Source organism: Heteronotia binoei, chromosome 10, assembly GCF_032191835.1.
Source record: "Heteronotia binoei isolate CCM8104 ecotype False Entrance Well chromosome 10, APGP_CSIRO_Hbin_v1, whole genome shotgun sequence".
Taxonomy (NCBI): Eukaryota; Metazoa; Chordata; class Lepidosauria; order Squamata; family Gekkonidae; genus Heteronotia; species Heteronotia binoei.
Window position 1 is genome coordinate 33439924 of NC_083232.1, and position 27183 is coordinate 33467106.

Sequence of the window (27183 nt, forward strand, 5' to 3'; positions counted from 1 at the left end):
AGAAGGCGGCGAAGCTCACACCGACTAAATCCGAAGGGAGGAAGGCACCGGCGGCCTCCACCCCGTCTCCCGCTCGCAAGTGCTTCAAATGCGGAGACCCAAATCATCTCGCTGCCAACTGCCCAGTGAAAGTGGGTTCCACCCCACCCACGGCGAAGACAACTACCCCGGGGCCGAAGAAGAAAAAGAGCGGCCGCTCGAAGGAGCCCAGCCGGGGCTCTGTCGCCACTTCCTTGGCGACTGACGAGGATTTTACCACCGACTTGGCTACAGTGGAAGAATCGACCGAAGAATCGGACGACACCGAGTCGGCAGGAAACGACAGCGACCTGCTTTAATGGGTGCCGCAAAGCAGGTCCAACAACAGCCGGCACTCCTCACGGTGAGAGCAACAGGGGGTTTACTATTTATGGCCGTTACCCTCCTCAACCCTACCCTAAAGAGATTCATGCACGCCCGAGCGCTGATCGACTCCGGGTGTAACAGGGAACTGATCACCCCCCGCCTAGTTGAGGCGTTGGGATTAGCCACCTCCCCCCTACCACAGCCGATGCAGTTCCAGCAGATGGACGGGGGGCCCATGAGAGGGGAACCATGTGCGTTAGAGACTCAGGCAGTCCCGGTGGGAACCGAGGAGCATTGGGGGATTGAAACCTTCGTAATTGCCCCCTCTTGCTCTTTTGACGTGGTGGTGGGCTCGTCTTGGCTCGCCCGCCACCAACCAGACATAAGGTGGGAGGAACAAATCGTCCGGTTCCCGGATTGGAGGTGTGAGCATCACCACTGGCGCCCCGAATGGGGACCGCACGCTCCCCCCAAAAACATGCGGGCTTGCCTCACTCTCGAGGAAGTCGCCTCAATCCCCAAGGAATACCAGGATCTAAGATTAGCGTTTAGCGAGAAGGAAGCGGACGAGCTACCGCCCCACCGCCCTACGGACTGTGCCATCGAGCTGATCCCAGGGCAACAGCTTCCCAAGGCGAAACTGTACTCCATGGGTTGGGCGGAAAAAGCTGAACTCCGAAAGTTTTTGGACAAGAACCTTAAGCGCGGCTTCATACGGCCGGCCACTGCCCCCCATGCCGCCCCCGTCCTCTTCCGAAAGAAAAAGGACGGGTCTCTTAGGCTCTGCACAGATTTTCGTGCTATAAACGGGATTTCCATGTCCAACGCCTACCCGATCCCGTTGATAAAGGATTTGTTGAACACCGTAGCAAAGGGCAAAGTATTTACAAAGCTTGATCTCCGAGACGCGTACTTCCGCGTCCGCATCAAAGAGGGGGACGAGTGGAAGACAGCATTCAACACCCCCCTGGGACAATTTGAGTACCTAGTCATGCCCTTCGGACTGCAGGGAGCCCCTGGTGTTTTCATGAACTTTATCAATGAAGTGCTACGGGAATTCCTGTTTAAGGGGGTGGTGGTGTACCTTGATGACATCATTATCTATTCACAAGATCTAAAGTCTCATGTACCCCTGGTCCGAAAAGTGTTACGCACCCTTTGCAAACACAAACTGTACGCCAAATTGTCAAAATGCGAGTTCCACAAGACCGAATTGGACTATTTGGGTTTCCGAGTGTCAGGGGAGGGATTGGCCATGGACCCCGCAAAGGTCCAAGCGGTACTAGACTGGGAACCCCCTCGAACCCGCAAACAGTTACAAAGTTTTATCGGGTTCGCTAACTTTTACCGCGACTTCATTAAGGGGTTTGCCACAGTCATGCTCCCCCTCACGGAACTCCTCAAAACCAAAGGGAAGGGTGAAGAGGCGAAAAAGCCAGGCGCACGCCTAACGTGGACGCCTGAATGCCAAAAAGCTTTCAATGAACTAAAACGCCTCTTCACCTCCGAACCCGTGTTGGCTCATCCCGACGAGCGGAAACCCTTCGTGGTCCAATGCGACGCCTCCGACGCCGCAGTGGGAGCCATACTGATGCAGAGGGGGGAAAATGGGGTGCTCCGTCCATGTGCCTATATCTCAAGGAAATTTTCCAACGAACAAAGAAATTGGTCGGTCTGGGACAAGGAGGCGTTTGCAGTCATGTTTGCCCTGAAAACCTGGCGCTCCTGGCTCGAGGGAGCGAGAGTGCCCTTTGAAATCTGGACCGATCATAAAAACCTTGAAGCCCTCACCGGGCGCCGCAAAATGACTGCAAAACAAATCCGGTGGGCAGGTTTCTTTGCTAAATTTGACTTTGTGCTGAAACACATCCCAGGCTCAAAGAATTTTTTAGCAGACGCCCTCTCTCGCATGCCACAACACGACAGTCTCCGGGAGGAGGTAGTGGACTCATTAATTTCCCCCTCAGCCATCTCGGGGGGGGTCACTACCCGCTCAGGCAGGCAGACCAGCCCTCCGGATTCAGATCTGCTGCCTCGATTCCTCTCAGAATACAACCAGGAGACCGACCGCCCACCTAACTTGGTTAAAGCCGAAAACGGGCTCTGGCTGCACAATGAAAAAATCTATGTGCCCGACCCCCTCAGAAAAGAGGTCTTGGAGCGCTGTCACTCAAGTCGCCTGGCCGGCCACTTTGGCTATGTCAAAACCCTCAACTTACTCACCCGCCAGTTCTGGTGGCCGAAAATTAAGAAAGATGTATCTGAATTTGTTCTTTCATGCCCCACCTGCCTCATGGCAAAAAGAAGGGGGGGTAAACCCCCGGGCCACCTGGTTCCCCTCCCTACAGCCACCAGACCGTGGTCGGTAGTCTCCATGGATTTCATTGTCGAACTCCCACCCTCACAGGGCAAAACAGTCATCCTGGTCGTAGTCGACACATTTTCTAAGCAAGCCCATTTCATCCCGTGCAAGAAACTACCCACGGCCAAAAAACTCGCCCAGCTCTTTTTCACCCACATTGTACGCCTACACTCATTCCCAGACAAGGTCATTAGCGACCGCGGGACGCAGTTCGTTGCCAACTTCTGGCGGGAGTTCTGCAAACTCGCTGGCATCGAGCAGGGGCTAAGCTCTGCCTACCACCCCCAGTCGGACGGACAGACGGAGAGGGTTAATGGTCTTCTGGAACAGTACCTCCACTGCTTCATTAATTTCCAACAGTCCAACTGGGTGGACCTCCTCCCTTTTGCAGAATATGGCTACAACAATAGCCTCCATAGCTCAACCAAAACCTCCCCTTTTCAAATTATCAATGGTTACGAGGGCAAACCGTTTCCCACTCTCGCCCTCCCCGCCAGCCCGGCCGAACCCACATCCTGTCAACAATGGTGGGAGGGCCTCCGTGAAGGCTGGAAGGGTATTCAGGAAAACCTGGAGGAAGCGAAAAAAGCCTACAAGAAGCAGTTTGACAAAAAGCACTCCCAAGAGTGGGACCCGAAGGTGGGGGATACAGTTTTCCTGTCCACAAAAAACCTTCCCCTTCCCCAGCCCTGTCGCAAACTCGCACTGAAGTTCCTTGGCCCATTTAAAATAAAAAGGGTAATAAACAAAGTGACCGTGGAACTCGAACTGCCCAAATCTCTAAGTAAGATCCATCCTGTTTTTCATTGCAGCTTGCTTCGGAAAGACCCTGGTGCTACGTCCTTCCATCCCAGGGCCCCACCGCCCCCTCCGACGACAGTGAGGGGTCAGAGTCACCATGAGGTCCAGGAGATCCTGGACTCCAGAGTCAAAAGGGGGAAACTGTATTATTTGATCAGGTGGAAACACTTCCCCCCGAGCTGTGACGAGTGGGTCGAATCTCAAAACGTAGCCGCTCCGCAACTGCTGAAAAAGTTTCACCTACTGTACCCGCACAAGCCCAAGGCTGGCCCCGTGGGAGGGGGCGCTTAGGGGGGGCAGTATGTCAGAACTTGTATCTTTACTGCTGGTTCCCTATAATGTGACCAATGCTGCAATGTATTTTTACTATGACTTAGAGCTGCTTTGTTACTGAACCAAACTGACTCCATGTTGTAACCCTTGCTTGACCCAAAGTGCTTGAATAGTAATTAACCTTGCCCCACTGGTATCCAAAATATTTGGGGTTGTAGAATGAGTTATGTTATGTCTCTGCACATTCTCACACTGGGACCCTTTGAAGCCGAGCAGCATGGCCTTCGGAGTAGGGAGGCATCCTCTCTACTGATAGTGATGGTGAGAAGACAGATGTGCCTGTAACGGTGTGAATTGTGGCTTTGTGAGATGTTTGTTTTACGTGTATAAAATTGTGCTGGTGCTGGCTCTCGCCATCACTGTTATCTTGCCTCTTCCAGTGCTTAGTTCTCTTCAATAAAATCCTAACTTTGTAACCAAGTATGGGATCCGTTTGAAGTTCTTAAGTTCTGACAGAGGGAAAGGTCTGCTGAACACTCATTATACCCTATGCAGAGTGATTCCCATAGGGAATAATGGAGAATTGATCCGCAGATATCTGGGGCTCGAGGGGGGGGCTGTTTTTTGAGGTAGAGGCACCAAATTTGCAGCATAGCATCCAATGCCACTTCTCAAAAGACCCTCCAAGTTTCAAAAAGATTGGACCCAGGGGTCCAATTCTAGGAGCCCAGAAAGAAGGTGCCCCTATCTTTCATTATTTCCAATGGAGGGAAGACATTTAAAAGGTGTGCAGTTCCTTTAAATGTGATTCCCAGAACTCTCTTTAGAGTTCAGTTATGCTTGTCGCAACCTTTCTCCTGGCTCCACCCCAAAGTCATCTGGCTCCACCTCAAAACCTCCTGGCTCCACCCCCAAAGTCCCCAGATATTTCTTGAATTTGACTTGGCAACCCTACAGTGACCGTGTAGCATGCCTGCCTCTGAACAGAACCACACTCCTGTGCGGCCACCGCAGGGATGGTTTTTGAATGCTGGGACAAGCGTCTGCAAAACTGCAAGCAACTGCTGTTCATTGCTTGGAAAAGGGTATGCCTTTAGCTGTTGCTGTAGAAATAAGATTGGTTGTGAGAAATACCATGCTGGCATATTTTCATAACTTGTGGCATAGTGAGAGCTGTCACTGGACATTACACACTCAAGATGATGATGTGGGTTGATGCCACTGGGTGATGTAAAATTTGAACAGAGAAGGGTCCTGGCTCTTAGCCATAATGCTAAAAGCTTCTCAATGGGGGCACTCTGGGAAAGTGGTGTGAAAATAATTCTCAGATGCTTTGGCAATCAATTGATAAAGCACAGACAGGATATATTAACTGTAATTTTTGACGAATGCATCAGAAGGCATTTGAATCAGCATTTGAATTAGAAATAAGGTACTCGGACCTGTCAAAGTGAAGCACTTTTAAGTCCCATAAGATTCCCAAGCATCTGCAAGTTATTCACACACACAATTCTTGCATTGAAATCAACAGAACTACAAAATGCTTCACTGTTGGATTTGTGTCCATAATGGCCTGTGTACTACCCACAAAAATTAAGAAAGAATTGATTGGTGACAAAAATAATACCAAAATGTAAGCATGCAGCCCTTTATTTTTTTTGCAAAGGTGGGGTTTTTCCCCCTTTTGCACCTGTATATTATATATTATGGGGTTGTACAAATAAGATATTTACATAAGAACACTCTAGTTTTGCAAGCGTGATGGTTTCAGACCCCTTCCCACAACACTTTCGGCCCCCCAAACTGTATCATCATCGTGACCTCCCAAAGCAGATTTGAGAACATGCATAAACTCGACCTTTGGTGTTGAAAACTACTCTATGTGCCCAGCCACATACAGTATTTATTTATTTATATTTATATATATATTTATATTATATATGTACAAAGGTTTTCCATTATACAGAACAGTAGAGAAGTGTACACCTTTTTTTTTAAATCCACACTGAAAAAAACAACATGATTTACCCAGGTCTCAGTAGAATGGAAAACGAGGAAGCTAAAAGAATCAGCAAATGCCTAAATGTGAAAACAATTTTTCCCCTGTGGCATCGCAAATTATTAAATATAATCTGAATGGCAGTGCAGTTGCCTTGTACACATCAATGTCCATCTCAGCTCAGTTGCACAGGAAGTGTCCAGTTGCACAGTTGTGTACAGGAAGTGTCCAGCATACTACTTATCAAATGTACATTATAGTATCAAATGTTTTGGCAAAAAAGATATTTTTAAAGTAACCATGAAGTTTTGTCGACAAAAATAGAAATCTGTAACAAATCTAAATAACACTAAAATAAAAGAACAAAATATTTTAGTTTCAGATTTTATCATTTTGCATTATACCGCACAATGTTTAGTTCTTAAAAATAGCTTTATACAAAACAACTCACTTTTTTCTTTTAATAATACATTTCTTTTCATGCTTGATACATTTCTGTGTGCACATACTTTTAATTCATTCACACCCTGCTCTTCTGTTCATAACCGCTTCTAGCTAAAGGATGGGGGAGAGAAAACCCACTCTGGCATTTCAACAGCAATGAATGCTTACAAAACTACTTGTGTCTCTAATTTCTAATACCTATCCAATATTTACCACAAATTTAGTATTAAGCTTCAAATGATACAGCAATAATGGTATACATTACTCAGCTACAATAAATTGGTTGCAATATCCTCAGAAACTGGAAAGCCTTTGGTGAACTCGCACGAGCCAGTACAGAGCTTTTAAGATGGCTCCTTGGTGGTGGTGGTAGATGGATTGGGCTTGCTGATACTTCCATTCTGTGATTTGTAGCTGGTGAAGCTGGGTGTGTGGATTGACCGGATGCTCTTCATACCTTGATTCAGTGAGGTGGGAGAGGTGGAAGAGGGAGAGGAGGAGGAAGAGGAGGAAAAGGAAGATGGAGGAAGAGGGGTTGGTCGGCCATTTTGAGTCTGTATTGAGAATGAAAGATGGTGGTGACTTTTACCTGTGTGAGTAGGATTCTGAAGCTTTAGGGAGCCATTAGAGACGGATGGGATTAAGGAAGTAGAGTGAGAGCTACGACCTGTTGAAGGACTGAGAGGGTTAGAAGGAGGAACAGAGGCTTTAGCAGGCGGGCTGAGAAGGTTAGTGCTATCACCACTAGATACAGAGCTACTTTTCCCAGAGGTGGAAGAAAAAGCTGGAATTTTTGAAGCAGGTAGGGTAGGGGAAGTAGCCTTATAGTCCCCACCAGCTTTCTTAGCACTTCCATTAGCCTGTAAATAAAGATGGTGGGAGACAGTTTAAGTCAGCATACATGATAAATAAAAAAAGGGACGGCATGGGAAATTAGGTTTACAAAGAACAGGAATTAATAGTTTGAAGCCTGCACTAAAACTTGTAGCTGCGGACTGGACCTGGTAGATCTTCCCCACGCACACATACACGGAACATGAACAGAGGATGCACAAAGTGAGAAGAAGCTGAAAAGAGGGAGGGAGGGAGTGGGAGGATGACGTCACAACATCAGGACTGATCACCAAACTGGCCATGCTTCAAGATTGTTATGAGGAGGAGAAACATTTCGGCAGATGGTTAATATGCGTTGACTGCAGTCTTCCTAACCAGGGAGTTAGTATCAACGGTTGCCTCTGAAATGCTTCAAACAATTTCTGTTCCTGTCACTGACACTTCAAAAAAATTACAACTGAGTACTCAAAACAATCCCCTCCCCCCCCAAAAAAAGCAGGAGATGTTTTTACTGCAGACATGCACAAACATGATTTAAAAAAGGACGATAGCTTCATGCCCCCGTCTCCCGAGCCCCGGATTTCCATTTCCAGATTTCAGTGGGAAGACAATGTCCATTATTTGGTAGCATCCAGGTCAGTCATTGGACTTCACCAACACACACCAAAACACACCACAGCTTTAAGTCCATCCCAAGACTGGGCTTAGGGTAAAACTACCTGTCTGTACTGCCGCTGGTCCTGTAGTTTGTGCGGTTTGCTTGGTTTGTCAACACTTCCTGCTTGCCTACTTTTTGTAGCTGCTGGGACTGGCATTCTGCTTGTCTGTGAACTGCTGGGTGAACTCTGCGAGAGAGGTTGGGGTGCAAAAGGAGGAGAGAAACAAAGGGAAATGTAGGTGAATACTGGTCCTTTTGCAACAGGGAGAATTGCACGCCAGGAGCAAAAAGCTGCTTTTTGTGAGAAGCCAAAGCCCTACATGCACAGGAAGCACCAAAAGAATTCACACCCAAAGCTGCACCACAGGTGTTAATTCAGGAATCAAGAACAGAAGAGTAAAGGCTTGACTATCGATTAACCAAAATTGAACTTTCTCAGGTGCTCTTGCACCCATGGCAGAATTGTCGCACCAAGCTCTCCTGTGTTTCCCATCACCATAATCAACAAGATAGGTTTGTAGGTTTTTTTTTTAATTAAAAAAAACACCACACGTTCTATTAGCCGTTAGAAACCTTGTGGATGCACCACACAAGCCACCCAAAAGGAAGCAAACCAATCAGAAGACACCTCTTGCTTAATAGTGATTATTATTATTATTGCAGGTTTTAGAAAGCAGCTGGCGTTGTGATTTCTCATACTAAAGTGTACCTTACGTGAAGTCGGAGAAGGGGATTCTACATCAGCATTATTCTCTTCCAGCACTATGGGTTCTTTGGTTCGGAAATAAACGGGGGCAGGGACTCCGCCCGATTGGCACGTGGTTTCGGAAACCGATTTTGGACTCATCTCGCTAATGGTGCTCTCCAGTTGCTTAATAGTCTGCTCCAGACTGTCCAGAGTTCTGTAAGTGTTTTTCCTAATTTCATCTGTTCTCGATATCTGGGCTGCAGCATTTGCCTCTTGTTTCCCAGAAAGGTTGTCAGGTCGAGAACTGGGGATTTCAAACCTTTGAGCCTCTTTGTGTTGTTTGAGAGTCCCGTCTTCCTCCTCTTCTTCATATACTACAACCTGCAAAGTTTTTTTGCCTGTTTTGGTTCCTGTGCGGATTGCTTGTGTAAGAGCAGCCAGCTGCTTTTTGGGGAATTTAAACTTAAATTTCTTCTTAGCATCTGCAGCCTCCAGCTTCGTTTCTGGATTAGGCCTGCAAATGTGACTAGACTTCCTGACATCCAGGTTATCGACTTCCTGCTCTTCAAGGAGTTTGGGCTGGGCTGGCAAAACAGGCGAAGGCTGAAGTCTGTATTGCTGCTCGAATCTGCAATTTGTTAAATAATCAGGGGAATGCCTTTGATTGCTCTCTGTCTGGGTAACTGCATATGCCTGGGTGTCACATGAGTCAGAGCCTTCCTCTTCTTCCTCTATCTTCTCCTCCATCATCTTCTCCAGTTCTTCATCACATTCTTCAAAGATCGTTGAAAGTCTTTTATAAGCTGCTCTAATATCCATTGGTTCGTCAAAAATGATGATGACTGGTTTTTTGTCCAAGCAAACAACTGAATCGTCGCTTTCAGGATTCTCTGGCATGTTACGCTCTGTTGCCTTTTCCTTTTTGGAATCAATGTTAACAGTCTGCACATCATCTCCTTTCTTGTTTACTATATCGTGGACTTCTCCACTGGACAGCGCCTGAACTGCTGTTTTGGTAATCATAAAAGCAATGTTCTCCGATGGTGGGGTTTCTTCACCCGAAGAGCTACTTGGAGACTCTACCTCATCAATGTTATTTAAGGTAATGTTCCTAGACATTTTATGCCTTAGGACTACATGATTGTGGCCACTAACAGGCATTTCTTGCTCCTGCAAAGATCTAGGAGCTAATGAACTCTCCTGAGTTTGCAAGTCTGTTTGCCTGGCCAGAGGTGCCCCTGAGTTTTCCAGCAACTCATTTTGGGGTGCACTGTGTCCAGTCTCAGTTGCTACTCCATAGCTTAGTTTTTGCCTTCCAGATTCCACAGCTGGACTTTCAGCTTCCCTTTTTCGTTCGTTTTCTATCAAATGGATACTGGAGATGCTTGCGTTTGGCTTAAGGTAATTTTGCTTGGCGTAATCCTTACTGTCCAAAAGCAAATCCTTGCTGAAGGTCAAGTTTTCAGTCTTTGGAAAGCTAGCTTTATTCCCATTAATGCTGGAAGTATCCAAACCCATATCTTCTGTTTTCCCTTCTGGCTTGTCCATGGGGTGGTCACTATCTTTTGATGCCTCCCCATACACCTAGGGGGAAGAGTTGCATTACTTAGTTACTGGATATAACTTTCTTTTTTAAAGGACCGGATTTATGTCCCCCCAAATTAATCGGCATATCATCAGCAGATAAGGCACAGATAATGTGAATTTGCCACTCTACACATCACAGCAGAGTCATTTCCATGGTCTTCATCTGACTTCTGGGCATCTTCAGAGGTAATTCCACATTCTGGTACAATAGTGCATTCCATGTTACTGCATTGAACTATATACACAGTCAACATGGGTTCTAGATGGAGATGGTTCTTTAAACAACCGCTCTGTAGAGCTTATGTCATGATTGCTTATAACACTGGATACCACTGGTACAACATTGCTTCATCTTGACCTAAATTAAGAGTCCTTTTTTTCATTCATTGCTTGTTCTGTATCATACAGAATCTTTTTAATGATAGGTAGTTCTGCGAAGGGAAGCAATGAATCCAGACCACAGCCACTAACTGTTAGCATAACAAGCAAACTCGCTAGCTTAAAGAGACCTGTCACTCAAGTACAACCATTCCCCCTACACTGGGTTTCTCAAGCACAAGTGCAGTATTGGGGCACAAATAGTCAAAGAATATAACTGGGGCTGGACTTTAAGATCCAGGGAAATTGCCTACCTGAACAAGAAGGAGAAGGACAAAGTATTGCCCCAACACACCAACAAAGCAGTATATATTAGCTAAAAGGGCCATTGCCCCCAAAACAGTTGCAGCTCCTCCCAGAAGGAAAACCCAACCATTATTTCTGCTTGAATCAGTTGTGTCTGCTGCCATAGCCCCATCCATTTCAAAACTGCAGTTCAATGTATTTTATCCCTGCACACCTGAACATTAAATCCTGCTTGAAACATCATGGAAGCTCCTTTCTATGCATGAGTGTCGGGGAGAGTGTTATCACTTGTGCCTTACCGTTTCAGTTTAAGTGGATATAAGGAGAGGGAGTGTTTTGCTCTTGAAGTCCAGGGAGAATACGCTTGCTGCTTAAAAGGCAACCATGACTTTGTTACCAGAAGCCTGTACTACAGCCAGCCAGGGTACACATGGATGTGTAATGATACAATAGAGCTGGTAAGGTGTATTAGTTAGAGTGGTGGACTAAGATCTGGGAGTTCCACTCTACCATGGTAGCTTGCATGGGCCAGTCACGCATTCTCAGTCTAAGCTAGATCACAGGGCTGTCAAATGACTAAAACAGAGAAGGGGACACCAACTTAAGCTGCTTTGGCTCTCCATTGGGAAGGTGAGGTACGAATGGGTCAAACAAACAAAGTTAAATAGATTCAATGGTGGTTACAAATGTCTATTACAATTTAGTACATCAGAACAGAACTACATGCAGCAGCAATTCTGATTGCATATAGGGGGGTGTAACCACACAGTGTGGGTATAAAGGGACAACTCTGCCTTGTTAAATTCTATGGGAACCAACTCTGTGTTCAGTCACTCTCTAAAATGGTGATTGCTGTTATTACACTAATAGAAAAGGAAAGTCATCACAGATGCAAGTGAATCATTTGTTTTCCAGTACAGAAGTCTTGATGCTTAAAATACACATGAGACAGCAAACAGAAGAGGAAAAAGACTGTCTGCAAGCAGAGTCCAAGAGCCAGCTGAAACTTACTACAGCCATGCAGGTGTAGTTTGGTTAGCACTGAACAGTATGACCCGCCCATCCAAAGATCAAGCCTTGGAAACAGCTGAATAAAGTGTCATGCTTATTAGGCCAGATTGAAGGAAAAGAGGTCCAGATGACCATTGCTTGAGACATTGTTTCATCTGTGTGCAACAATATTCTGGTGTGTCCACAATCTAGAACCTATGAAATTCTATTACTTAGAGCCACCTTGGTGTGGTGGTTAGAGAGAGACTAGGCTCTAGAAGGCCAAAGTGCAAATCCCCACACTGCCAAGGAAACTCACTAGGTAATCTTGGACCAGTCACACTTTCTCTCTCAGTCTAACCAACCAACCTCAATGGAAAATATAACATTTGAAGCCACTGGAAGTCATGTTGTTCCATCCTCAATCCTAAGGCTAGGTTCATGCCCACCTACCCTCCCTCCCTAGCAAAGAGTGTTCCCCTCCCCCCACCTCCAATCTGGACGAGTTCAGGGACAAAGCAGAGAGCTTATGAACTCCTTGTGATTTCACTGCTCTCTGAATTACTATGAATATCAACCCCAATGATTTTTAAGCCTGGAGATAAAAAAGAATGAAATATGCCTCAGTTAACCCCAAAGGAACACAACCCTCAATGTAAGACAATCCTATACACAAAAACATCATTTTATGTCTGTATATGACTGTAAAGCAGATAAATTTACAATGAAACTCTCTCTCTCTCTGACTCTACACATGGAGGGAAAGCCCTACTCTTCCTTTCAGATAAACATGTTAATTTTGATTTAACGATTTGATTAGGTGTGATAATTGACAAGTTGCTTAGGTGTGATATACAGAGGGGTAGTAGGCATGCAGCCATGTCTACGAACTCTTCATGTCACGCCTAATCCACCTGTCTGAAACCACTCCACTCTCCAAGATATAAGGACAGATGGACTCATATTCTAGCCTTATCTCAAGAAGTGAGCAGTGACTCACAGCTCCTACCCTTTAAAGTGCTATTGATCTTTTCTTCTGCTATGCGCAGACTAACATGATTTTTAAATGGTGATTTTTGCCTAGGTCCCTAGGAGGAGCAAATTTCACTTTGTAAAATTTAACATATGGAATGTCTCCTGCTTCTGCATGCTGGATGAGAATACCCACCTGGTATTTGTAAAGTTCCAGCTTTGGAAGAAAAGCAGGATGTAAATTTTAAAATATATGTAAATTGAAATACAAAGACACAAGATATGAAAACGTGTCCTTTCCCCCCTCTCAGCAGTGCCCTTCTCAGTGTTCTCTGGGGCAAGCTGGTTTTTCAGGACTTTTTTTGTAGCGGAAACTTATTTGCATATTAGGCCACACACCCCTGATGTAGCCAATTCTCCAAGAGCTTACAGGGGCTCTTAGTACAGGACCTACTGTAAGCTCCATGAGGACTGGCTACATCAGGAGCATGTGGCCTAATATGCAAAGGAGTTCCTGCTACAAAACCCCCCTCTGATTTTAATAAATGGCAATGGTAGGGTGTTCACCTCAAAAAATCTTGACTGCTGTGCTTAAAAGGTTACCCTTTTTCTTTTGATCTCAGATACCACCTTATCAGTCTTGGACCTTCTTGAACACTTTGTAAAAGGGATTTATACGCAATAAACAGTTGGGATGGCAGAAGCAATCTCAAGCTCTCTTTTGAAATGTCTCAAAGTTAATTGCATTGTGGGACACTAAATCTAGACATTGTGGGACCTAAATCTAGACCAACAATAAATGGAGCCATCAGGACACACACAGGAAGAAACACTACAAGGCATGAGGTTAGTCCTGAAGCAAGGAAAGAAGGTGAAGCTTGCAACTATGTGGCAGAGCTGGAAATGCCACCATTACCTTCTTCTCCTTGGGATGTGCTAAGGCCACTGGCCTGGCCTCTTTTGTTTGTGTGTCATTTCTGGTCTGCTCAACATGACTGTTTGAGTTTATATCCATATAGGAGCACTTCTGGAAAGCCTAAGGAGTTAAAATAGGGCACATGATCAGAAGACCCCCTCCTTTTTGTGCACGAGCCAGGAGTACTGGTGATCTGTAGTCAGGTAACTCACAGATTCTGGGTTGGATCCATCATGAGTAGCTAGGAGAACGTAATTAGCACAGTTCTGCATGCACAAGCAGTAGCACAAAAGGCTGCAGCAACACACAGCGCTTCAATATACTTATATATATGGAATTATATATATGGAGTGCTGGGATGTACAACAGAAGGTCTGCATGATTTTGTTCAGTTTGACATTATCAGAAGAAATACTTTGTGCTATGAATCTCTTACACATGTAAAACACAGTGGGGATAATCCCTTTCCCTTAATGCAAACGGACAGTAAGGAGTAATTTAAGTGCTTCCACTTGCTGAAGACTTGTTGCATAAACTGAAATCTCCTATGGGATCCAACCCTTTTCTTTAAGCCATTCTAGTCAAGGCAAAGCTGTTTGTGTGCATTGGCCTTAAGAACCATCCAAAATATAGCTGTGTAGTTGCGATAAATGACAATGCTCAGGATTAATAGTGAACAGTGTTCTCTTCCGCAGAAGCCATTCAGAACAGCAGCGTCAAGGGACACTTTGCTAGCTAATACAAAATGCACATAACACAAGCTGGAGAAATGCAGTAATTGTGATTGATGGATCAGGAATGAATTATAACTGACTTCTGCTAGGTTGTGCCCATGGAGCTAAAGAGCATTGCCCATCATTTAAATACCAAAGAAGACTGTCTACATTGCAATAGCCAGGTCCAGTTGAGATACCTTGGGATAAGAATTAGGACAGACAAAAGTTTCCAAAATGAAAACAGGATGAAACCTTCATCTTTGGTACACTTAATGGTTATGTATGGGTTGAAATCTTACCATTTCACTCCAGGTTGCCCTGAACTGAACTGTAGCTGATGTGTCCATTTCAGAAGTTCAGTAAGAAACTATCCAATGGTTATTTTATCCACAGTGCAGAGGAGGACAACAACCAAAAACACTCGAATCTTTAACCCACAGAAGTAAAAAATCACTAAGGAATCCCTCTTGTGCAAGTCCAGTTTCACTCCCTACAGCATAACATTCATTTCAGTGGGACATACTCATACTCTGTGCTCTAGGTCTACAAAAAAGCCTACCATTCTATTTTTGTAAGTGTCTGTCCAGCTTCCCTGGACATACTTGTTTCATGTAGTACATACCTGTAATTCTGCCATTATTCTCTCGCCTTCCTCTTCTTCCTCTTCTTTTGCAGGTGGAACGGTGCCTGCCAGCAGGGGTTGAGAAGAGACTTGATCGTCCTGAGATACTTTGGGCTGTGCTCTTTGAGCAGGATCTTCACTGCTCTCCTAAAGATCACAGAGAAGCTATGTGTGCAGGGTCTCCAGACAGGCCTCTGTCTTCATTTGGATTGTAAAAGGATATCACAGTATCCCAACACATCCCACAGGCCCAATTATAACATTTGGTTTCAGCAATACAAACTATGCCATTTTCTACAACATATATTGGCACATTCACACATGCTAAATAATGCACTTTCAATCCACTTCAGCAACTGTTTGCAAGTGGATTTTGCCATTTCACACAGTAGTGTGAAAGTGCGAAGTGTGTTGAAAGTTCTTTATTTAGTAAATAAAATAAAAACTTAAAAATAAAAAATGAAAGTGCATTCTTTAATGTGTGTAAAAGTGTCTCTCTGTCTATCAGATTTCCCCCTATACTTTTTCCTTTGGGTTGGGGCTTCAAAAGTAATAGATGGATTAAGCAAGAACTCACATAAAGGTTTCTAGGGAATTGTTCTCTCAAACTGATCGTTTCCATCTGCGCAAGATGTGTGTACTTGCTCAAATAATATTTCAGTTCCTAAACATATGGTGTACCAACAGCTTTCGATTTGCAGCTGACATGATCATAAACAAAAATGCAGAAAGGGCAACTCTTATGCAGAGGTGGCTGCTATCCTTATATGCCTGGGTGTGACTGATGTGAGTACTTCTCTGGGCCATGGCAATGTAAGCTAAGTTGCCTCAGTCACCAAACCTTGACCACAGGGGTGTCTTTCCTGGCCACGTAGCTGACTTCACTCAGTTTTGTGCTTAATCCGGATCCCAGCAGGTAGGTGCGGCGTGGAGGAGGAGGTGGAGGAGATTTCACAAGCTTTTCAGCTGCTTGTTCTGTGTGAGAAGTCTCTTCTGAAAATTAAAAGAAATAACACTATTGTTAATAGGTTAGGGTTTTTTTTTTTAACAACTGTGACTTCTGTTTATTTTAGTATGAATGAGATAGGCATGTGCTTAACTTACTAACATTAATGGACTACAAAGGGATGCATACCAATGCAAAAACACCCGACTGTACAAATTGATGGGATCTGAATCAGTGGTGACGGAGAGGGAAAGAGATCATAGAGTCATAGTGGAAAGCTCAATGAAAATGGCAACCCAGTGTGCAGCAGCACTGAAAAAGGCAAACACTACGCTGGGGATTATTAGGAAAACCAACTGATAACAAAACAGTCAATGTTATAATGTTACTGTGTAGATCTATGATGCAGCCTCATTTGGAATACAGCGTACAGTTCCATGTTAAAAGGAGGTTGCAAAGTGGGGAAAAGTGCAGAAGATGGCAACCAAAATTATTAAGGGTTTGGGGCACCTTTTCTATAAGAAAAGCTAAAATGACTGGGAGTTTTCTGTTTAGAAAAAGACGAGGGGGGGCACATTTATAAAATGATACACAGGGTAAAAGTGGATAAAAACAGTTTTTCCTGTTTCCCTCCTGGTCACCAAATGAAGCTGATAGGCACTAGATCCAGGATAGCAAAAAAAACAAAACATCTTTACTTAATAAGTATTTAAACCGCCAAATTTACTATCAGTGGACATAGTGATGGCCATCAGCATAGATGGATTTGAAAGGGATTACACAGATTAATGGAGGACAAGTCTATCCAGGGCTTTCTTTGTAGCAGGAACTCCTTTGCATATTAGGCTACACCCCCCTTATGTAGCCAATCCCCCAAGAGTTTACAGGGCTCTTAGTACAGGGCCTACTGTAAACTCCAGGAGTATTGGCTACATCAGGGGTGTGTGGCCTAATATGCAAAGGAGTTCCTGCTACAACCCCCCCCCCCCCAAGTCCATCAACTGTTAGTAGCCATGATGAGTAAAGGGAATCTTCATGTACAGATGCTGTAAGCCTCTGAATACCAGTGCTAGGAGGAAGCATCAGGGGGAGGCCTTGGCTTCTGTGCCTTGTTTGTTGGCTCTTCAGGGCAACTGGCTGAGCACTGTGTGCAAAAGGATGCTGGACTAGACAGACTGCTGGTATGATCCAGCAGGGTTAACCTGTTACATTCTTATTCTTGTTTCTATCTGCATATTGTGAGATACTTGCAGAGGGCTGAGGCCCCCAGTCTGTAACTAGGACTTGTATTTCTACCATCCAAGTTCTTTCCTAAATGAGAGTTTTGCCCCCAGAAATGGATCATTCACATTTTGGTTCATATTGAAAAGAAGGTTGAAAGGCTCCACCCTGAAACAACTCACAATCAGTATTTTGCCATACAATCTTGACCCCCTTACCACAGACTTCTAATTTCTCAGCTGCATCACTTTTGGGTGAGGGTGTGGCTTGTGGTGGCATCTCGAGGTTTGGAATAGATTTCATGATATTTGCTTGTGCTTCTTCCAGGAGTTTTTCAAACTCCTTCCCGTTGTAGTGATCGAGGTTCTGTCTTTTCTCCTCCCATTTCTTCTCTGCTTTCTAACAGGAAACACACATACTCATTAAGCACTTTGAATTCTGCCATTGGCTCGATATTCTGTTTATACTTCCCTCTATGAACTGTCAATGAATCAAATCCACTGAGAGTTCTTACACCCTTCTCTGCCAAGTTTCTGCCCTCTGCACTATTTCCAGTTGGCATACACTCTACACATATTCTACCTTTTGCCAAAAACATGTTCTGGAAGCAAGGAGAATCAATGGTCGTTTTCGCACTTAGCGTTTGCTCCCCTTATTCCACGGCGCAATTATGTCCGGCTCATTTTCCTCATTTTCGCACATGGACTCATTTGTGGAGTCGCTTTCCATGAAGCCCCGGCTCAAATCGTTTTCCCACTGGCATCGACTTGAGTTCGATGCCCTGTCAATCATTTTTTTTTTAAGCGCAAGTCTGGTTGCGTAAGGACGTAATAACGTAACATCGAGCAGCCACAGCTGTTCCCTCCCCTTCTTTTCGTGGACAAACCGCATCACGTGTGCTGCTGCTGCTTATGGATTGGCTGCAGCTGTAGTATCCTCCACAGCCCTTTATGTATTAACAGAAGCATTCACAGTGGAGAATCCTAGCACTAGATTCCCCCCCCAAATTCTGAAGTTGCGAAATATCGCAACAACGAAGAGAGAGAAATCGAGGGGTTTGTGTGTTTGTGTGTGTGTGTGTGTGTGGCAGCTTCTTCCTTTCCCAGCCTCGCTCCCTCCCGGGTGGCGAAGCTGGGATTTCCTCCGCGCTCTTTCCCCTCCCCGGCTGGCGCTTGCAACGGGGACCTGATTCCTGCTGCCAGAGCTCCCCCCCCCGCCCCATTCTCTCCTTCCCCTTCTGTGGCGCGTGTGAAGAGCGAGCTCGCGTCTATTTTCTAACCGAGCGGAATGTAGCCAGGGAGAATTCAGGACTCCAACTTCCCATTTTATACATGGCGATTTTGTGCAGGTCCAGAAATCCTGGTGGCATAGCTGAGGGAGGCATTGCCTTTTTAAAACACACACACATGAACGCTTTGGCCCGCGCCGGCACTAGATTCCCCCCCCCCCCAAAATGTATAATGTAGTTGCGAGATAACGCAACAGCGAAATAACGCAAATAAAGTCAATAATAATAAAAAAAAATTCTAACGAAACCAATTGAAGTGGCAATTGAGGCTATTCCAGGAGGTTTTTTTTTTTCTATTTGTTAATTTCGAAATATCGCTATTACGCAAGAAAGATGAAGTTTAAAAAAAAAATGGCCCTGCGGGCACTTTTGTGAAGCGCCGCGAACGGCTGATGATTGGCCAAGGGGGTGGATGGGGTGGGAGGACGGAAAGGGAGAGGGTGACGCCCACAAAGCAGTCGATCCGGCGTGGATGGATTTCCCACAGCAAACTCCGCAGAGTGGATCCGGTGTGGATCCGGAGGTTTTCAAAAACTCTGGAAGGAGGTGGATCTAGATACTCCGGCGTGAAACCCCTGCAGCACCGGAGCAAGACGCAGCGCCGGAGCAACAGGTGCGAAAACCAGGAAAAGATCCGGAGGTAAATGGGGTGCTACGCCGGAGTAAACGCTAGTGCGAAAACGGCCAATGTGTACACGAGCAGCTCCCCTGTTTCAGGTTGTTTGCTTCCACATGGGGATGATTCCCCAGGGTGTTCTCATTGCTGCTACAAATGCAGAGGCTTTCACAATAAGGATGTTCTATAGTGTTATGATGCCGTAAAGATATACCTACTATTGATTTTCAAAAGCAAATCTTGCAAAAAGTCAGCTGGGGGGGGGATGGTGAAATACTAGTAAATGTGGGAGTGGTACAGAAACCTGCACATTCCCAACTGCATTGTGATCCTGCATGCTTTGAGAACAATTGTTCTGGAAACATCATGGCAAATGAGAATTTGGAAACGAAAGCAAAGCGCAGGGAAACTTGGAAGGCAGGAAGATTACAAAACAGTGTCATGAAGAAGCAAAAAACCTGCTGCAGTTTGGGGTGGAACACTGACCAAAACCTTTGTGGAAGCAACCTCAGAGGACTCAGCAGAAGTACATGTGCATTTTTGTGTGTGTCAGGGTTCGTACTTGACTCCCTGGCACCCTAGGCAAAGCTAACTTCTGGTCCCCGTCTCCCCCCCCCTCGGGTACTAATAACATCACTGAGTCACATGGGGGGCCCCCAATTTGGCACCCCCAGAAGGATGGCATCCTAAGCAATTGCCTAGTTTGCCTAGTGGCAGAGCCAGCCCTGTGTGTGTGTGAGGGCAATGGCTACTTCCATGTGCAGGGCTGTGTGTATTCTATACTTTCCAAACATGATTGTGTGTATTCTATACTTTTCAAACATGAAAATTCTATGGCCAGGCCACCAAGTTCTGCTAATATTGTATACTGCTAGTTCTGCTAATATTGTATACTGTATACCAAGGGTCCCCAATGTGGTGTCCACCAGTGTTCCCTCTAAGCTGTTAGCTAGCTCACAGATTTTCAGCCTCCAGCTCACACATTTTTGTCTTAGCTCTGGAAGGACAACCCCAGAGCATACTAATTTATGCAGTAGCTCACAACTTTAATGACAGTAGCTCAAAAAGTAGAATTTTTGCCCACAAGACTGCACCTTAGAGGGAACATTGGTGCCCACTGGTGTCATGGTGTCTACTGACATATTTTCTGGTGCCCAACAAGTGTTTTTAGAAAGCAGGTCCCTCCAGGTGGGGGTATTGCTCAGCAATGGTTTTTATTGGCTACTTGAGATTTGATTGGCTGTGAAGATTTTAAAGACATTGCTTTGACAGCAGTTGCCACCACAGTACAAGGATTTTCATTGTGGCAGCCATTTTGTGGCTGGTTCCAACTGCTGTGGCAGCAGTTTTGTGGCAGCCATTTTGTGCTGTGCCCTCCACACTGTGTAAAAATTCCAAAGGTGCCCACAGGCTCAAAAAGGTTGGAGACTCCCTGCTGTATACTGTCTTCTTTATTCTGCTTTTTCTAGCTGGAGGTGGGGAAGGAACTGTGTGTGTGTAGAGGGAGGGAGGGGGAGAGAGAGAGAGCGCTATTGTGGTGTAGTGGTTAAGAGTGTTAGACTAGTATCTGGGAGATGCAGTTTTGAATCCCAAGCCATGGAAGCTCATTGGATGACCTTGGGCCAGTCACACACTCTCAGCTTAACCTACCTCACAGGATTGTTGTGAGTATAAAATGGAGAAGAGGAGAAGGATGCAAGCCACTTTGGGTCCCCTCCCCACTGGAAAGAACAGTGGGGTATAAGTGAAGTAAGTAAGTAAACAACAATACCAATGCACCTCAATGGACAGAGCTCTGTTTCTGGTGCTGGCGCTGTGAAGTTCTTCAATAAAAAGACTCTGCATGGTGGAGCCATTGATGGACACCGGGGGTGAGTGAGGTGCCTGTGTCTGCAGTGTGGTGGAAGTGGTTGCGGCGGTTGTGGCTGTAGACTCCAGCACATTGGATGTTGGCTGGTTTGATGCCAGTGAGCTTACAGCGTGGCTGTTTGCCACTGGAGACGTTTGAGAGTGGCTGACCAATGCGGATGAGTGCTGAGACTGGTGGATCACCACAGGAGAGCTTTGCACGTGATGGATTTTCATTGTAGAGACAGGGACCACCTCAGACTTGACAGGGGGCTCCACGGTGGACTCAGCTACATTGTGCTGTGGACTGCTGGCTGGGCTGTCTTGGCTCTTCAGGACTTCTGCTGCTGCAGCTTTCTCCATGGCACTGTACTGCGCAGCCTGGGAGGGATCCACACCCTTCAGCAGGCCATCTGTAACGTTTCTGCAAAAGAAGGAGCAGCGTGATTCTTGCTCATCTTTTTTTAATGGAGGGGCTCCCTCTAGTGCTCTTTATGGGAAAGACACAAGACAAAAAAAGAGTCAAGTCCGGTAGTACCTTAAGAAACCAACAAAATTTCCAGGATATAAGCCAGGGGTGTCAAACTCATTTGTTAGGAGAGCCAGATCTGACTTAAATGGGATTTTGTGGGGCCAAGCCATGAGTGTCCCAAAATGTAATGCCATTGAGACAAGATGTACACTTTATTTTATTTTTATTTATTTATTTATGGTTTATATCCCGCCCTTCCCACCAAGGTGGCTCAGGGCGGCTTTATAAAGGACACAGGCAAACACAATTAAATATATTTTAACTTAATATACAAATATGCTTAAAACTCTTGCAAAATTTTGTTTAAAATTACAATGCAATTTTAAAAATAAAACATCAAGGAAAAGCACAAGGATCATACAGAAGAAAACTAAAAAAATATATAAAATGCTCTCAGCCTGGGAAAACATGAAATGGCAAGGCAAGCTATTGCAAGTCCCCCTGCCCTCCCCCTCCAGTCTACTCAGATTAGCAATGGCTCTCCAGTGTAATATCCCCCTTTGGCTGTGGGTTCCCAAGTTAGAAAATTCACTAGGCACTAGTTCTCACTCCATTTGAGAAGACACAAAGCTGATTCAGATAATCCACGCTTGATCTGCAAGGACACAACTCCAGGAAGCTTCAGCTAGCCATAGAAACACTGGGAAGTTAAACCTCTCCACTGAAACAAAGTTACAAGGAAAATGTGGAGTGGATTTCCCATTCCAGTCTGCTTTGCCTATAGGCCATTCCACATTTTCTTTGCAGCTTTGCTTCTGCTTTAGCCTCTGCAAAGAGAAGGCAGAAGGAGCTGGAAACACAAGAAGCCTCCAAGCCTTGCAGGGTGAGGATGGGAGGGGGAGGGGAGAGACGAGAGCTCCACGGGGATTGAAGCCCAGTTTGGCCCTTGGGCTGCACGTTTGACACCCCTAATATAAGCTTTTGAGAGGCTAAGCTAAGCTTTGACTCTTGGAAATGTATACCCTGGAAATGTTGTTGGTCTTTAAGTTGCCAGCGGATTCAAATCTTAAAAAGTCCAAACAATGTCTGCATATGGAATCATAAACATAATGACTTTTAAAAGGCTTTAAAAAAAAGGCAGTAAGAGTGAGACGGCCAGAATTTTGCTTTTGTAGTAGTATAGCAAGAAAGAGGCCACAACACAAAATAGACTACCCATCGTCTCAACTACCACTGATATCTCCATCAATATTTGGCATATAGATGACAACTGTGTATTGACTTGTTTTTAGATCTTTGGAAACCATTTATAGAAACATATGAGTAGATCCACCACTATTGTAGTTATATTTTTGTCTTTATCCATATCCCCTCTCCTTTTACAAAGAACAGTATTTCGTTGCTGGATTTTGAGTTTTATTCCCTTATCCATTTTTTCTCTTTTTTTAAAAAAAAAAACTAACAAAAAGAATACTCCTCATCTCACACAGATTACAGCGGAGACTGTTTTTACACACAGTTTACCACACAGTCACAATCCTGTTCCCTCCACAGCGTCCGGTCGGATTTCCCACCATCTGCGCCGAAGTTACAGGAAGTGCCGCGGCTTTTGCATAGCAAACGTAAACCGCTAAAACCCAGTTTACGTTTGCTACACAAAAGCCGCGGCACTTCCTGTAACTCCGGCACAGATGGTAGGAAATCTGACTGGACGCTGCAGAGGGAACAGGATTGTGACTGTGTGGCAAGCTGTGTGCAAAAACGGTCCAAGTGAAGCTACCAGGCTTTAGCACAAAGGCGGCATTCATTCACATGAGAGCCAATGAGTCCAGAGGGTTCTTCATGTGGACTCCTGTGTGGACCTGTCCTTCTGACCAGTTCTACAGCTCCCCCATCCTGCTGCAATTTACTAATCTCCCCGGAATTCTGTTCTTGGGAAACATCAAACCCTCAGAAATCAGAGGTTTTGCAGCAAGAGAGCAGAATTGGTGGAAATTATACCTGCTCTTCCATTAGTGAAAAATTTAGTCTGGACCCCACCTTGTGTGTTGAGTTGTTGCCTTATATAATCTACTGCATGAAAAACCTGCTTAGATTAGTTTAAATATGCCAAGAAATCGACATCTCACCTCCGGAGTGTGGTAAGGGTATCGGTCATGTTGCGGACCCTTTTCAGTAGGATGTCCAGTTTATGGGGTTCCTCCTTTAGAAATCTCACAGCTTCTACTTCAACACGGAGAATGGCCCGCATCTTATTCTGCAATGTTGGAAAGTCTCCTGTAATGATAATGGCCAGAAAGTACTTCTTAGTAGAAGAAGAGGATGCTTCGTAAACGGGAAGTTGGATAAGTGTACAGGCTTAATATTCACACCCAAAACATCTTCTGCGGGCTGCGCTTCAGTCAATCACTTGAAACAGCTCCAGTTTGGCACGCTTGAAAATAAGACCCATTGATCTCAGTGGAATTGACTTTAAAATGAGCATACTATTAGGCTGGGATATAAGTAGTAAGCCCTAACCTTCGTGGCCCAGGCTAGCCCTATATTATCAGCTATCAGAAGCGGAGCATGAGCAGCCCTGGTTAGTACTTGGATGACAGACCACCAAGTCCAGGTTTACTAGGTAGAGGTAGGCAATGGCAAACCACCTCTGTTTGTCTCTTGCCTCAAAAACACCATAGATCAGTGGCAATTTGATGGCAGTTTTTACCACCACAAAAGGTAAAGGATCTGCTCCTCTAAAAAAGAAGCCAGCCAGAAGATTCACATCAAAAGAAACAACCTCAGAGCAGTACCTTTGAGGGTGGCGACAGCTTCTCCAACTTGTCGAAGAAGAAAAGCTCCATCTTCAACATCTTTCAAAGTAACTGTCCTTTTAGTCATAGATTCCTTCTTCAGCTCTTCAACAAAACTTTCAAGTTCGCTAGTTTTTTTAAAGGGGGAAAAAGAACAGAAAGTTGAATTCTAGTTTCTTTTGAAGACAGGCAGTGAGAGACAAAATATGTTGGACATTCGGGGCACCAGGTGAAATAAATGAACTATCAGATCAAAAACATGTCCCATGGAACAAGAAACAGCCGCAATTAAGTAGGAATAACATTACCACACAGTGACTGGTGCTGAGCATTTATTTGACTTGTGTGGGTGCAATGATATGGTTAGCTAAACATCTGCACTGTTGCTGTGATTTTTGCCATGGGTTTTTGCTGTCCCTGTTCTTTTAATATTGTGACTCTACTGATGTGCTAGTCCTGGCTCCAGGATGGAATTCTGACTTGCTTGGGGTAAAAGCAAAAAGTACAGTGGCAGATATCATAGCTGAACTGCAGAATTAGTCTCTGCATGTGCTAAAGACATGACAAGACTCATTTAGAAGCATTCATTTATTATAAAGGTACAGTTTAGGGATGTAGCCATTTATTAGAACTAACTAACATGCAATTCTAAGCAGAGTTACACCTAATCAGGCCTTTTTTTGCAGAATTCCTTTTCATATTAGGCCACACACCCCAACACCAAGTCAGCCGGAACTGCATTCCCGTGCATTCCTGCTCAAAAAAAGCCCTGCGCCAAAGACTATTAGAGGGCTGTAGCTCTTAAGCTTGACTGATACAACTTTTAAAAGATAGTTTCAATAACTGTTGATTCATAAGGTTAAACTGAAAGAGCCCTGTAGCACAGAGTGGTAAAGCTGCAGTACTGCAGTCCCAAGCTCTGCTCATGAACTGGGTTTGATCCTGGTGGAAGCTGGGTTTAGGTAGCTGGCTCGAGGTTGACTCAGCCTTCCATCCTTCCGAGGTCGGTAAAATGAGTACCCAGCTTGCTGGGGGGGAAAGTGTAGATGACTGTGGAAGGCAATGGCAAACCACCCTGTAAAAAGTCTACCGTGAAAACATCGTGAAAGCAACGTCACCCCAGAGTTGGAAACAACTGGTGCTTGCACAGGGGTACACGTGGATCTACTGCAGGTCACTGTGTGCTTCTATTGGATCTTGAATCCCATCTGCTCCTGCCCACGTAGGACCATGCTATTTTTCCATTGGCAGCTATTGTACAGAGATGGAACAGAAAGCCAAAATCTTGAACTGTTGGGGGATTCTTCTTCCTCATGCTTTGTGGGCTGATTACACCCTCAAACTTGTTTACACTACGGAAAATTAAATACATCTACTGAATTAAGAGGTTCTCATCTCCAGGTTACTGTTTATATAGCCAAGTAACAATGTTTTAAATCTACCTTATCACTAATGATATAGCACAGGCTAAAGGTAAGATCAAAATTCCATATGTTAAAATTAAAAGAAACAGTCCACAATACTGTAAGACCATAACTGAAACTACATTTTCCATTAAACGCTGGGGAAAGGTTAGAACTTGCCAATTTACTGCCCCTATAGCTGAGAGTGGGGGAGATTATCCGCTAAAAATGTGACCCAACAATTACCAGAATAATCAAAGGTGCAAACTGTGACTTTTACATTGATGGATGCATAACAGCATCATAGTTGGGAACACCCATGAGAAGGCCACAGTTTTCCTCAGACTGTACTTATCTTCATGCCTGTTTGGACTCTCATAAAACTTTAGTTTGCTGTTTGGGTTTTTTTTGTAAGCTAATGCATAAAAATCCTGCCATCTGTAGAGATCTCTAATTCCTAGTCCACAGAAGGAGACAAGAAAAACACAGCCAAAAGAGAGAAGATGGACTTGAGATTTCTCAAAGCTGTACACTTGATGGCAGCAAATGAACAGAGCTTTCCAGTCTCCACAGGGGAAAAAATTCAGTGCAATTGTATGTTTGCTGTTCAGAGTAAAACTACACATTGAATATACATGTTTTTTATTTTAAATCTGCCTTTTCTAGGGAGGAGGAGCAGAGACCTAGTAGGCCTATAAGCTTCCCCCATCACATCTTGCCTCGAAATCCCCCTCTCTGCTGCTTTGCCCGCTTGTGGGCTTCCAAATGCATATCTGAAAGCATGAATCTTCCCCCATTGCCCATCTTGTGTGTAAGCACATGGACTTTTACATCCATGACAGCAGGGGTTTTTTTTTGTAGCAGGAACTCCTTTATATACGTGATCCCACCCCGCAAGATAGCCAATCCTCCAAGAGTTTACAGGGCCTACTGTAAGCTCCAGGAGGACTGGCTACATCAGGGGGTGGGGCCTTATATGAAAATGAGTTCCTGTTACAAAAAGAGCCCTGCATGACAGTATGTTGTAGGGGTTAGAATGTCAGATTTGGATCTGGGAGACAGAAGGATCGAATTCACACTCTGCCATGGAAGCTGGCTTGCTACCCTTGGGCTAGTCATATACTCTCAACTTAGCACCCTTCGCAGGGTGGTTATTGGAATTAAATGGAGGCAATGAGAAGGACATCAGCCACTTTGGGTCCCCACGGGGGAAAAAGGTGAGGTGTAAGTGCAATAAACAAAATAAAATCCATCATCCCTTTATTTCAGAAGTAGAAGAAGGGTTGGTTTTTATACCCCACCTTTCTCTACCTTCAGGAATCTCAAAGTGGCTTACAATTGCCTCCCCTTCCACTCCCCACAGACACCTTGTGAAGAAGAAGAAAGAAGAGTTGGATTTATATCCTGCCCTTTGTTTGGAGTCTCAGATCAGCTTACAATCTCTTTCCCCTCCCCACAACAGTCACTTTGTGAGGCAGGTGGGGCTGAGAGAGCTCTGAGAAAACTGTGACTGGCCCAAGGTCACCCAGCAGACTTCATAAAATCATTGAGTCATAGAATCATAGAGTTGGAAGGGACCTCCAGGGTCATCTAGTCCAACCCCCCGCACAATGCAGGAAACTCACAAATACCTCCCCCTAAATTCACAGGATCTTCATTGCTGTCAGATGACCATCTAGCCTCTGTTTGAAAACTCCAAGGAAGGAGAGCCCACCACTGCCGAAAAAGCCTGTTCCATTGTGGAATCGCTCTAACTGTCAGGA

The 27183-nt window shown here is 44.9% G+C and overlaps 1 protein-coding gene across 11 annotated transcripts in view; it reads right to left on the bottom strand.

Annotated features, from left to right (window-relative positions):
- Positions 1–5407: 5407 nt before the first annotated feature.
- The window catches only part of KIAA1217 (KIAA1217 ortholog), a 570030-nt gene continuing 548254 nt past the window's right edge, over positions 5408–27183 (bottom strand). For 10 of the 11 annotated variants that reach the window (XM_060248358.1, XM_060248356.1, XM_060248357.1 and 7 more), the window contains 10 exons: positions 24018–24145; positions 23352–23499; positions 20682–21174; positions 17217–17397; positions 15673–15824; positions 14832–14978; positions 13494–13613; positions 8426–9988; positions 7778–7903; positions 5408–7084 (listed from right to left, as the gene is read on the bottom strand). In XM_060248358.1, coding sequence (XP_060104341.1) covers positions 6569–7084; positions 7778–7903; positions 8426–9988; positions 13494–13613; positions 14832–14978; positions 15673–15824; positions 17217–17397; positions 20682–21174; positions 23352–23499; positions 24018–24145 — 3574 coding nt within the window. In that variant the 3' untranslated portion in view covers positions 5408–6568. The remainder of the gene's footprint in view (positions 7085–7777; positions 7904–8425; positions 9989–13493; positions 13614–14831; positions 14979–15672; positions 15825–17216; positions 17398–20681; positions 21175–23351; positions 23500–24017; positions 24146–27183) is intronic. The other variant, XM_060248367.1, reaches the window with a different exon arrangement.